General features: G+C 48.0%; 1 protein-coding gene across 1 annotated transcript in view; it reads right to left on the bottom strand.

Moving 5' to 3' along the window:
* Positions 1-8,868: 8,868 nt before the first annotated feature.
* SPATA20 (spermatogenesis associated 20) overlaps positions 8,869-11,693 on the bottom strand; it is a 37,492-nt gene continuing 34,667 nt past the window's right edge. The window contains exon 16 of the mRNA XM_050920499.1: positions 8,869-10,701. Coding sequence (XP_050776456.1) covers positions 10,531-10,701 — 171 coding nt within the window. The 3' untranslated portion in view covers positions 8,869-10,530. The remainder of the gene's footprint in view (positions 10,702-11,693) is intronic.

Below are 11,693 nucleotides of genomic sequence, written 5' to 3'. Positions count from 1 at the left end.
CTCACAAAACACCCTTGGGATGGCAGGGTCAGGTGCTGATGCTGCTCAAAGTTGGAAGGACTATACCATGCTGAGAGCCTGCAGAGAGAAAAGCCAGCCCCAGGATTCTGCTCCCTACCCTCAAACACTCAGTTGGTTTGGCCAGTAGGTCATATCAGAGAGCTCTCAACAACCAATTGGCAGAACAGTATCCTGAATGCCCAGCACTCTCCCCCATTGCCACTAGTGAGTTGTCTACAGTGGATGTGCGCTGGGGCAGATCAGTTGTGGAAGGACACCTGACTGACTCTGGGTTGCACCGGGTTGGCAAGTAGGGGGCGCTGAGCTGGAGCTGGGCACTAGGGTATTAATTCTGTGCATAGAGAGAGCAGTGGTGTACCGACCAACGTTTCAGGGATCTGTCTGAACACAATGGGGCCAAGTTAACATTGGCCCAGAATCATTAACATGTGAACATCCGGGCCCTTGTATTGCAACCCTTTCAATTCACATTGAGTTCAGTTCACTTTCTGCACTGACATTTCCTTGTGTTTGTAAATATACCGAAGGGAACGCTCTTGCCCGGGGCTAGAGTGGCTGGATTAGCAAACCTGACAGCATAGGTGCTGGAACTATGGGTGCAGGGGGTGCTGCAACACTCCTGGGCTTGAAGTGGTTTCCAGCATATACAGGGTTTACAGTTTAGTTCAATGGCTCTCAGCACCTCCCCCATACAAATTGTTCCAGCGTCCCTGCCTGACGGGTCTTTTCCAGCGCTAACCTCCGTAATCTGAGAAACCAGAAGTGGACACCCAATCCCACTGTTGCTAAACCCAGGTATTAAAAAACCAGATTGGCTTAAAAATATAATCAAATGGGGGCTTTTTTTCCTGGCCTGCTGGCTTTGGCATCTAGGGGGCACTCAGGTCACCTTTTCCAGCTTTTCTGCACAACAATGAGGGCTAAACCTTTTTACACGAAAGCGGAGATTCTCATCTAATCACCAGACTCCAGGACCTTAGGCTTTGAGAAAAATACCAAATATCTCAGGGTTTGTGATAATCATGAGAGTTGGTTATGCTGCCATCCTGATGAACTTCCCTTTGTAAGGAGACTCTTGGGATTCAAGACCTTTCCCATAATAGCTTCTGAAAGTCATGTAAATTAGAGAGGAGCCCATGTGGCAAACTTTGCATCCAGTGTTTGCCCTGAACTCCACCCAAGCTTGGGGGGACTCAGGTGAGATCAGGGAGGTCATCTTGGTGCATAGGAGCCAGCTGTGAAGTTTGGAGGCTTTCAGATTCGAAGGTCTGCGTCACCCCATGATAGAGCTAAAGGCCAGATGTGAAAGTCAGGTCTTTCCCCAAGTTGGAGGGTCTGACCCTCTGTCCAATGGGAACAGAAGTTCCTGGGAGCAATCATTTTGCATGGCCCCACATGCTAATGAATCAAAACAACAAGACAGTGCAGGCAAGAGCAAATCACTGGAAACATTTAAATGTTAAGAGAAAAACACACACACAAATCCAAAGGGTACACCATTAACCTCCTGGAGTGAGGGAACCATGAAGCCCCTGGCCTCAACACGTGAAAACCGAGTGCAAAGAGTTACAAAGGTGTGACAAACTGGGAATGTTCTTAATGTTTTCTCTGAATACTGTGTGGGTGCCTCAGTTTCCCCTATGCAGTTCTTAAGTATCTAGGTGGTGGGACAAGGGTGTATGGTTGCTGCAGAGCAAAGGGCCAGTGTACATAAATGCCCGACACTCTGTCTCCTAGCAACTGATGGCCTGGGCCCCTCCTCTGCAAAGGTGCCAACTGAAGGTGTTGGAGACAAACAGATCAGGTGACCTCCTGGGCCAGGAAAGAGACAAAGGCCAGAAAGGAGGGGCTGGAGGGGGTTACAGTTTGGAGCTAGCTGGGGACTAGGAGGGAGGGCAGATGGGGGTGTCTGGCTCGCGGGACACCAGGATGGACCCGGCTGAGGGATCTGGTTCTTTGTACCTACAAGCTCTGGTTTAGACCGAGTTCCTGTCATCTAAGAAACCTGTGTTCTACTGGCTGGCTGAGAGTCACGTCTGACTGCGAAGTGGGGGTGCGTGTAGGACCCTCTGGCTTCCCCAGGACCCCGCCGGGGCAGACTCGCTGTGGGAAGCGCACGAAGGGGCATATGCTGAATGCTCCAAGGAGAGACCCAGGAGGTGAAGCTGTGTGAGCTTCTTGTTCTGAAGACTGTCTGCTCAAAGGGAGAGGAGGCTCCCCAAAGTCCTGACTGGCTTTGTGGGGAGCAGTTCCAGAGCATCGCCCGGGGACTCTGTGACAAAAGGAATTTCTCAGAACTGGGCAACCAAATGGCAGATGAAATTCAAAGACGATAAATGCAAAGTAATGCACATTGGGAAACAATTCCCGCTATAAATACAAAAGGAGGGGGTCTAAACAAGCTGTTACCACTCAAGAAAGAAAGATCTTGGAGTCATTGTGGATAGTTCTCTGATAACATCTGCTCAATGCGCAACAGCAGTCAAAAAAGCGAACAATATTAGGAGCCATCAGGAAAGGGATATATAATAAAACAGAAAATAGCATGACGACACACCTGGAACGCTGCATGCTTTTCTGGTCACCTCATCTCCAAAAAGATATATTAGAATTGGAAAAGGTACAGAGAAGGGCAACAAAAATGATTAGGGGTATGGAACAGCTTCCAGAGAAGGAGAGATTAAAAAGACTGGAACTGTTCAGCTTAGAAAAGAGACAATTAAGGGGAGGATCTAATAGAGGTTTATAAAGTCAGGAATGTATGGAGAAAGTGAAGAAGGAAGTGTTATTTACCCCCTTCATATAACACAAGGACCAGGGGGTCACGCAATGAAATTAATATGCAGCAGGTTGAAACCAAACAAAAGGAAGTACTTCTTCACACAACCTGTGTATACTTCTACACAGTCAACCTCTGGAACTCACTGCAAGGGGATGTTGTGGAAGCCAAACATATAACTGGGTTCAAAAACAAATAAGATAAATTCATGGAGAATAGGTCCATCAATGGCTATTAGCAAAGACGATCAGGGACACAACTGGGTGTCCCTAAACCTCTAACTGCCAGAAACAGGGACTGGATGACAGGGCGTGGATCGCTTGATAATTGTTCTGTCCTGTTCACTCCCTGAACCATCTGGCATTGACCACAGTCAGAAGACAGGATACGGGGCTAGATGGAACATTGGTCTGACCCAATACAGCTGTTTTTATATTCTTATGATAGAGTCCCAAAAACAGTTTCACCTTTTTTTTTATTATTATTCTCTTTCCCTCTTCCAGAACAGTAAAAAGTACTCACGAGATGAGGTGCAAAATTCCTCCTTGACTTCAAAAACATTTCTCCTGGCCAGTTACTCCTGATTCCTGGCATATTCCACTGGAAAGCTCTTCATGCAACCAGCTGGCAATGTACAGTACAAAGCTCTCGCTTCCCCTGCAACTCAAGCTTCCAGATTACAGCATCTTTTTGTCGAGGTGAAAAGGAAAGCAGGAAGCAGCCTGCATTTCAAAGGGAGCCTGACAATATCAGAGAGACTTTGAAAGTACTGTGCTTCCCTGTTTGCAAACAGAAATGGGGTAGGGAAGAGCACCAAAGTTTACATTCTACCAAAGGGATCTCATGTCATTAAAGATGCCCCATTCTGCCTAGAAGTAAGAGAGTGTTAAAAAAAATCTCTCTCTGATCTCCATGCAGTAAATAACATGAATGCCTTTAAATGAACACAGAAACCAGGGCTGCCATGATGATGAAACATGTATCTTCCTTCCTCCATGTCATGGAACTTTCTGCTCTGACACACGAACTGCATTATGGTACCTCCAGCATCTGGGAGACTCAAGCACTGGGACATGACTGCATTGCCTCTGCTAGGGACTGATCCTGTAGCATTGGAGTTTATGGAAGTTTTCCCATTTAGTAGGAGCAAGATCAGACCCCCTAGGGCTGGTCAAACCTTTTAGTGATGGGAAAATTGGGGGTTTTGACTCAATAAAATTTTTCTCTAGAAGTGTCTGTTTTCCATGGAACTTTCAACTTTTCATCAACCCCCCCCCAACACTCAAAAACCAAAATCCTAAAGATTTTTATTCAGAAATGCCTCAGTTGTGTCTTATTGAAGTTGTAGTTCATGTTCCCCCTTCCCTGCTTCTCCTCTGTGTACTATGCTCCCCAGCTGAACTACATCTTCCATGATGCACTGCAGCTGCTCAGCAAGAAGGGAGGCCATGGTGCACTGTGGGCAACGTGGTCCAGCAAGGAGAGAGGCATGGAGTCATGAGGCACTGAAATTGCAATTCTCAAAGCAGCATGGTGGTATTTCTGAATCACAACTCTTAAACTTTTGATACACTCACAAAAAAAATAATCAAAACCCAAAAACTTTTGGCTGAAACCAAACATTTTCAGCCAAAAGTTTTGGGGGTTTGATTATTTTTTGGGGTGTGTCAAAAAGGCAGTTTTCTGAAAAAACGACCAACCAACCAAGCAACAATGAAATGATTTCTCCCCCTCCCATTTTCAGTGAAATTTTCCATAGGGAAAAAAAACAAAACATTTTCCAACCAGCTTTAACATTGAGACCTGTCCCTCCCTGAGCAAAGCATCCAGAAGACTCAAGTACTCCAATACAACTGCATTCCAGAGCTAGAGCATAGTTTCAGACAGACTAAAACAGCAAGCTCTAACCTCCTCATTACCTCCCCAATAGCACAGCATGCAGGAAACCACAACGACACAGAACTGTGTAACACTTCTGCCCCTCTGAGTTGGCAGCAACAAGGGCCGGGTTCAGTATCCAGGGGTTTCGCTTCAGTAACACCATGCATAACCGGCTCGAGCCCCCACCCAGTGACCTGGGACACTCACATAGCACACCCCCCGGGCGTCTTTAGGAGGCAATACTTCCCCTCTCGCAAGCACGGAGTCTGAGTGTAGCAAAATCTTTTTAATAAAGGAAGGAATCAATGCGGCATCCCATTGGAGAAACACCACAAACAGGGTTATAACACAAACCATAAACAATAACCCACCTCCAAGTACGTTTGGCACTGTCCTTTTTCCCCTTAGGGTTGTAAGTCCAATCACTCCAAAGTCCAACAACCCAAAAGTCTCTGGTCAATGCCACCCCAGAGTTCGAGAGTTTATCTGTAGCAGTCCCTCCCCCGAGCCTGGGTAGAAAGGGGCACCTTACGTGGTCCAGGGCCAACTGCCCTGCCTCTCAGTGGGTTCTGCTTCCGCCTTCTCCACGAACTGCTCCGCTTTACCAGCTGCTCCACTCTGCTCCTCCAGCCATCCTCAGAAACTGCTCCGCTCCACCAGCTACTCTGCTCCATGAGCTGCTCCAGTTCTCCCTGCAAACTGCTCGGCTCCGCTCGCTCTGTGGGCCACTCCACCCGTCCCACAGCTACTCCGCTCTGCCAGCCGCTCCGCTGCCACCAGCTGTCCTGTGATCCGCTCCAGCCGTCCCCACAACTGCTCCACTCCGCCAGCTGCTCTCTTCCACAGTATAGCTTCAGCCTCCGAGCACAGTACTCAGTGCTCTCAGCTCAGTAATTTCAGCTCTTCAATGATTTCAACTCTTAGTGATCTCAGCTCTTAGTAGGGGAGCCCCAGTGCTAGTGCACCATTAGCCCAAAGTGAGTTCAGCTCCATAACCTGTATTTAGATTCTTGAGGGAATAAAAAAAATCAACTCTGACATTCCACAGTGGAGAGAGGAGGGGGTGGAACTGGTGCTTCTAGCTCCACAAGGAGACTGCACCACCAGGCACAGATGCCTATCCCCAACCCCTCTCTCTCTCTCTCAATTCACTGGGTTTTGGAACCCATGTCCCTTGTCTAGCAAGTACCACCCAACTGAGGGTGAGTCATTTGTCACCAAGCAGTCCCACAGCTCGGCAGTCTGGGATAGGGTAGGCGTGCCTATGCAAATACATTCTCTGAAATTCTTTCCACCAGATGTCAGGGTAGAGCTTATCCTGACTGCTTACAACTGCATTAGTTCTGCTCTCTGAGAGCATTCTGCAGACTACAGAACTCAATAACCTCTGCTGTAGCATATGGACTGACTCACCTGCATGTCTGCCTGTTACTTGTATACACACTGACTTATTACACCAAATCCCAGATATCCTTCCTACTGCCCATGTAACACAGTGCTGTTAATATCCATCAATCAGTTGTCTCCTGTTGATGTCATTCACCTGTATAACTCTGTGTATTTTCAGTAAATAGAAGACAGGGAAAGCAAGTTGGCTTATTAGAATTTCAACCTCAGTCCAGCATTCACTGTGAATCAAGAGCAAGGCAATGTTTCTATTCTAAAGGATTGCTGTCCCTGTTTCACAAAGCCAGGAGAGGGGCAACAAGAGACCCCTTTACACTGCACAACACCCATCCTAGTGTGCAAATCTTCCTTCTGAAGGCTGGCAACCATCTTGTCTTCCATAAACACTACCTCTGAGCAAAGGGAGCAGTGTGCTGTTGCCTGCTTTTATAACCTACAGCCTGGTGTTTATAGGACGGTTTCAACCAATCAGAATGAGGAATAAATAGGCACATATAATGAATCCTTCCAGGTCTCTCTAGGAAGTTGGAGTAGGCCTAGAAGTTAGACGATTCAAGGCTCTGAGGGGCAGCCTAATGCACTGAAAGTCAAGTGGATAGACGTTACAGTCCAAGCAGCCCCTCCTGGTGGTTCACAGAATGGAACATTACAAGAACTGCCCCATAGGGGATCTGTGGGGAGGAGCTAGGTCAATAAAACAGCCTGTCTCCTACACACAGGTCTGTAGAGTGAAACCCTTGGACTAACAGACTGACCCCAGGATAGGTAATCAGCAATTCTGCTTTGCTGTGTGATCAGGGACAAGCCATTTGGGCCTCTTTGTGCCTCGCTTCTGTGTGTTATCCCCATCCACGCCTTGGAAAGGTAAAGTGTTATGCAGCTGTTTGTAGGTGCTAAATGTTGGTTTCATTGCAGTAGAGTTTCAGTAGCAATGGCCAGTCGGCAGCCACACTGGATGCATTGCCCACTGTTCCCCCAGCCTGGTACCTGCTGCAGGCTCTCTTGCTGGCTGTTAGTTTGTGGGGGCACATCAGGCTGCTCTAATCTCCTTTTGACTGGCCCTTCTCGAAGCAAATTGCTCAGTCACCAGGGACAGCCGAGCTCCAGGTTTGCAGCATGTAATGCAAACAGAGCTGCTAGGCGGGGAGTGAGGCTGTTGCCATGGGGTCCAGAAATGTCATTCGCTAGTTCCCTTCCAGGATCAGCAGAGGGGTTCGGAGACCCCGAACCTCTCTCTATCCATCCCACTCCCAGCAGAGTCATTGCCTCTTCTCTCCAGAGTCACACTCTCCCCTCCCCTTTCTGCCTCCTGTGCAGCCATCAGTCATAGGTGAACATGCTCCTGAGGAGCTGAGCTGGGAGTCCAAGGGGCAAGCAGCTGAGACTGGTATCACCCAGGCGACAACAGGGCTGACAGGATGATGATCAGGCCAATGCATCGGGTCCGCATTCTCTTACGGTGGGCCCGATTTTGCTACACTTAGTTGGGTTCCTTGCTCCCATGAGTAACCCTATCACTGGGCTGTGGCTGTACCTATGGTACCAGCTAGCACAAAGGTAGCAGGTCAGGCCCAATAGGGTTAGTTACTAGAGTAGCATCCCTCCACCACAGCCTGTTCCATGGTGACGATTAGAGGCCCTTAAATCTCTCCTATAATTAGGCATATAGCTGGCACAGGAGTAGGAGAGGCAAAGCAACTGGGAGAGCTACAAAGAAGGGAAAAATAACGGGAAGATCAAGCAGTGCCACACCTGGAAGACTGAGTGCTGACTAATTCACCCCCTGCTTTCCCAACACAGCTGCAGCTCCCAAGAGGGGAGGGGCTTGTCTCAAGAACCCTCCCTGGTTTAATGCCTGCTCACTCAGCCTGCTCTGCTAGCTGACTTTGGGGTGGGAATGAACTGCCTACCTGCCTGCACCACCAGTGAGGGGGTGGCGTGATCACAAGGAAGCCTCCACAGCACTGAAGGAAACATCTCCTCTGGCCTGACAATGACTTTGCTTTTAATGGGAGCCAGTGTCCCAGCACGCTCCAGCCCCAGGCACCACATACCCAATTAGCCACGCTTCTATTTTCTACCTTATATGGTTTGAGCATGTGTTTAAAGTAACCCATGCTGAACTTTCTGAGCCCAAGGGAGTCAAGGTTTTATTGAGGGATGCTATTAGCCCCAACCAGGCACGTACGCTGGTTCCCAGTGGTGGCAAGAGGGAAATGGAGCTATCTGCTTGGACCAAAACCAGCAGCCGCTGCAGGTTGCACCACTGACTCTTAAAGACCCCACTGCACATGAGTAAATGCCCCATGACACAGCGAATTAGACCCAGGGTTCCCAAACTGAGGGCTGTGGCACAGTCCCACATTGTCCACCAGCGTAACTGTATTCTCCACTCAAGCTCTTAGTAAATCTTTAACTCCATGTGACTCATGTGAGTAAAAGCTATAGCAGTTAAACGTTTTGAGCCGTATATGCTGGACAGAGTATAGAAAAAACTTTAGTTATTTATAAAAACCCAAGCTGCAATATGTCCAGCTTAATTCTCGCGAGTACAATGATGCATTTCACTGCAAGATAACCTAGTAATGTCCACACAGTCCGCTGCTTACAACTGTAAAAAATGGCAAGCAGTATTTCTATCTGACCTGGCTGGATTTATTTTTCAGAAGCAAGAAGAATGCGCTGGTGGAGAAGATGATGAAAGTCCTGGACCATCTACAGTGACACAAAATGAGCCAGCCAAAAAAAGTGAAGGGGTAAGAAAATACGATGACGCATGCTTGAAGACTGGATTCTCTTTTACCGGACAGGTTGAGTACCTGTTACCTCAGTGTGTTATAGTAGAACTGTTATTTTATATTTTTATGTACAATATTTGATTTTTTTTCTAATTAGAGGAGAGTACAGTTCAGTCTTTACTTACACAACACTAAAATCAGATTTTTACACTAAAAAATATTGAAAACACAATATAGGGTTCAAAGTTTAAAAATCAACAAAACTGTTTTTTAACAATTCTGTTAACATTGTTGTGTTGCTTATTGTTCAGTTTTATACATGGTACAGTTCCACATTGTTTGCCGTCTTTGAACACCACATTTTGCTCTCAATGTGTTTTTTTAAAGTGTAGCTTTACTAGAACTGTTTGGTTTCAAAGACCTTCAAGCTTGTCCTTGAATACATATTGCTAGGGATTTCTAGTTTTACAGCTGTGTACGTTAAAATGAAAAGGAAACATGGGAATTCTTTATTTACAGTGTTATAGTTTAGCTGTATGTAATAATTACAATTACTAATGACCCTAGTCGTTAATAGCAGGCCGTAGTGTCTATTGAAGCTGCACAGGTGGTCCACAGGGAAAAAAGTTTAGGGACCCCTGAATTAGACCACACTGCCTGTGGCTCACTGGAATTAGCCACTACTGCACATGACTGTTCACAGCTAGACACTCCTCTGCATTGCCCTCGACACTGGCTAGAGGAGGGCACTGCTTCGCAGCCTTTTCAGTGGGCAGATCCTTATTTAAAGTAAAAAATTGTTGGGACTGTCCTTGCATTTACGATCAAAATATGAGTAAAAATGTATTCATGCTACCAGTGCTAATAAGCCTGTTTAACTGATTTGTGCGTGTGTGTTTGGAGAGGCTGACAGAGAATCCTTGACATTGAAAGGGGAGGCTGTGCAGGGAGTGAGACTTTCTTTGTTTTCATTTGTAATAAAGTTTCCAGTGCCTCCTCCTGCCTCCCTCCTCCCCCTAGCACCCTGGATTGCCTTACACAACACCCACTCCACTCCCAGGGATCACAATCCACCAGTTGAGAAACATTGAAGTAAGGGGATGGGAAGTCAGGACTCCTGGGTTCTATTCCTGGCTCTTCCTATGTAACCTGGGCAGATGAATCTCGCAGTGCCCCAGTTTCCATAAACAGAGACAATGCCACGTCCCGGGGTGCTGCAAAACCTAATAAGAAAAGGAGCGATCTGATTGGACACTGTTATGATTAGATTCCACTGCATGTGGACTCTTCATATTTGACTCAACTGCATGGTTCAGATTAGAACTGACTGCACCTGTCCCCGGGGATTTGAAGGCCAGGAACATAATCTGCCCCCAATGGGCAGTGATCTTGAGAACTGTGGTGTGTGAGTCTTCCTGATGAGAAGGAGGAAGGACACTGCTACAACAGAAACACAAGGGCTAAAACCATCTCAGAAGACAGAGCTGCTCACGGATGGGGGCGGGGGAGCCAGCAGGGATGGATGGCTTTGACTGCTTGTCAGTTTCACTAAAAACAATCCGGCAGGCAGCTTGGGCAAAAGGTGACTTTATTGCAGAGCTCTGCGCTGTGTCCGTGCACAGTCACTGCGGCTTTCTCGTTAGTCTATTTTCTTTCACCTTCGCCGAGACAGCAGGGTGCATGGCGAGGCCACGGGGTGACAGCTCACAGCAGCAGCAGCCTGCGCAGCTCGTGGGAGGAGGTGACGGGCAGGGAGCAGGCAAAGTTTTCACAGAGATAAGCAGTGGCTTTTCCGTCTTTCCTCTCCAGGGAGGAGAGGAAGGGCAAGTGGTGGTACAGGAATCCAGTGCTGTCCCCGTCCGCCAGCATCAGCACCTGGGATATACAGAGACAGAGAGGGTCAGGGATGGAATGGGAGGGAGAACACAGTCAAGACTCGGTCAGCTTCCCTGGCCCACCGCGGGAAGTGCCAGTGCTGACTGCATCCTAGCACGCCTATACATGCTAGGAGAGGAGAGGACAGAAGACGAAGAGAACCAGATACAGATCTTAGGGTATGTCTCACTGAGCACAGCCCCTTCGATCACATCCCCACACCCTTCACTGCTGCTATTTACTGACTTCTTCGAAGGCTGAAGGGACTGGGTATGTTTAGTTTGGAAGAGAGGAGATGGGGGGGGGGCATGCCAGCTATTTGAAAGGCTGCCATCAAAAAGATGGAGAAAAGTTGTTCTCTCTTGCCACAGGGGGCAGGACAAGAGGCGATGGGTTCAAACTCCAGCACAGCAGATTGAGATTAAATCTCAGGGAAAACTTCCCAACTGTAAGAACAGGAGGCCAAGGGCACAGACTGCCTAGGGACGTCACGGAAACACCTTCACTGGAGTTTTTCAAAAGGAGGCTGGAGAGCCGCCTGTCTCAGGTGGTTTAGACACAACAAAGCCTGCAGCTTGGGAGGGGGTTAGACTACATGACTCTTGCGGTCCCTTCCAGTCCTATGCTTCTATTTCAGAGATCCAGGCCCTATAGAAATGTGGGACCACTAACTGCCCCCATTTCTAGCCATGTCCCCTTTCCTGCACCCCCCGTACATGGCATATCCTGCCTGACCCAGCATGCTGCCCCTCCTCCCCTTGTGCATGTCTCCCCTGAGGCCTAAATGCCCATTTTCCCCTCTTAGCAACAGAAACGTACGGCACCCTCCTGACCAGAGCGAGCATCGGAGCATATGGCCAGAGCTTCTCAATGCAGGTCACTCTCCTCTCATTGTTTCTGTGGTAATTTAGGGCTCCACCCTGGAAGGTGCTGATCCCTCCAACCGCCACTCAAGCTACCCTGCTAGTATATTGAAAGGGCTCAGGGTTTGG

The sequence above is a fragment of the Gopherus flavomarginatus genome, chromosome 12 (genome assembly GCF_025201925.1).
Source record: "Gopherus flavomarginatus isolate rGopFla2 chromosome 12, rGopFla2.mat.asm, whole genome shotgun sequence".
NCBI lineage: Eukaryota > Metazoa > Chordata > Testudines > Testudinidae > Gopherus > Gopherus flavomarginatus.
Note: the sequence above shows the minus strand (reverse complement) of the source record. Positions and strands in the feature narration are given on the sequence as shown.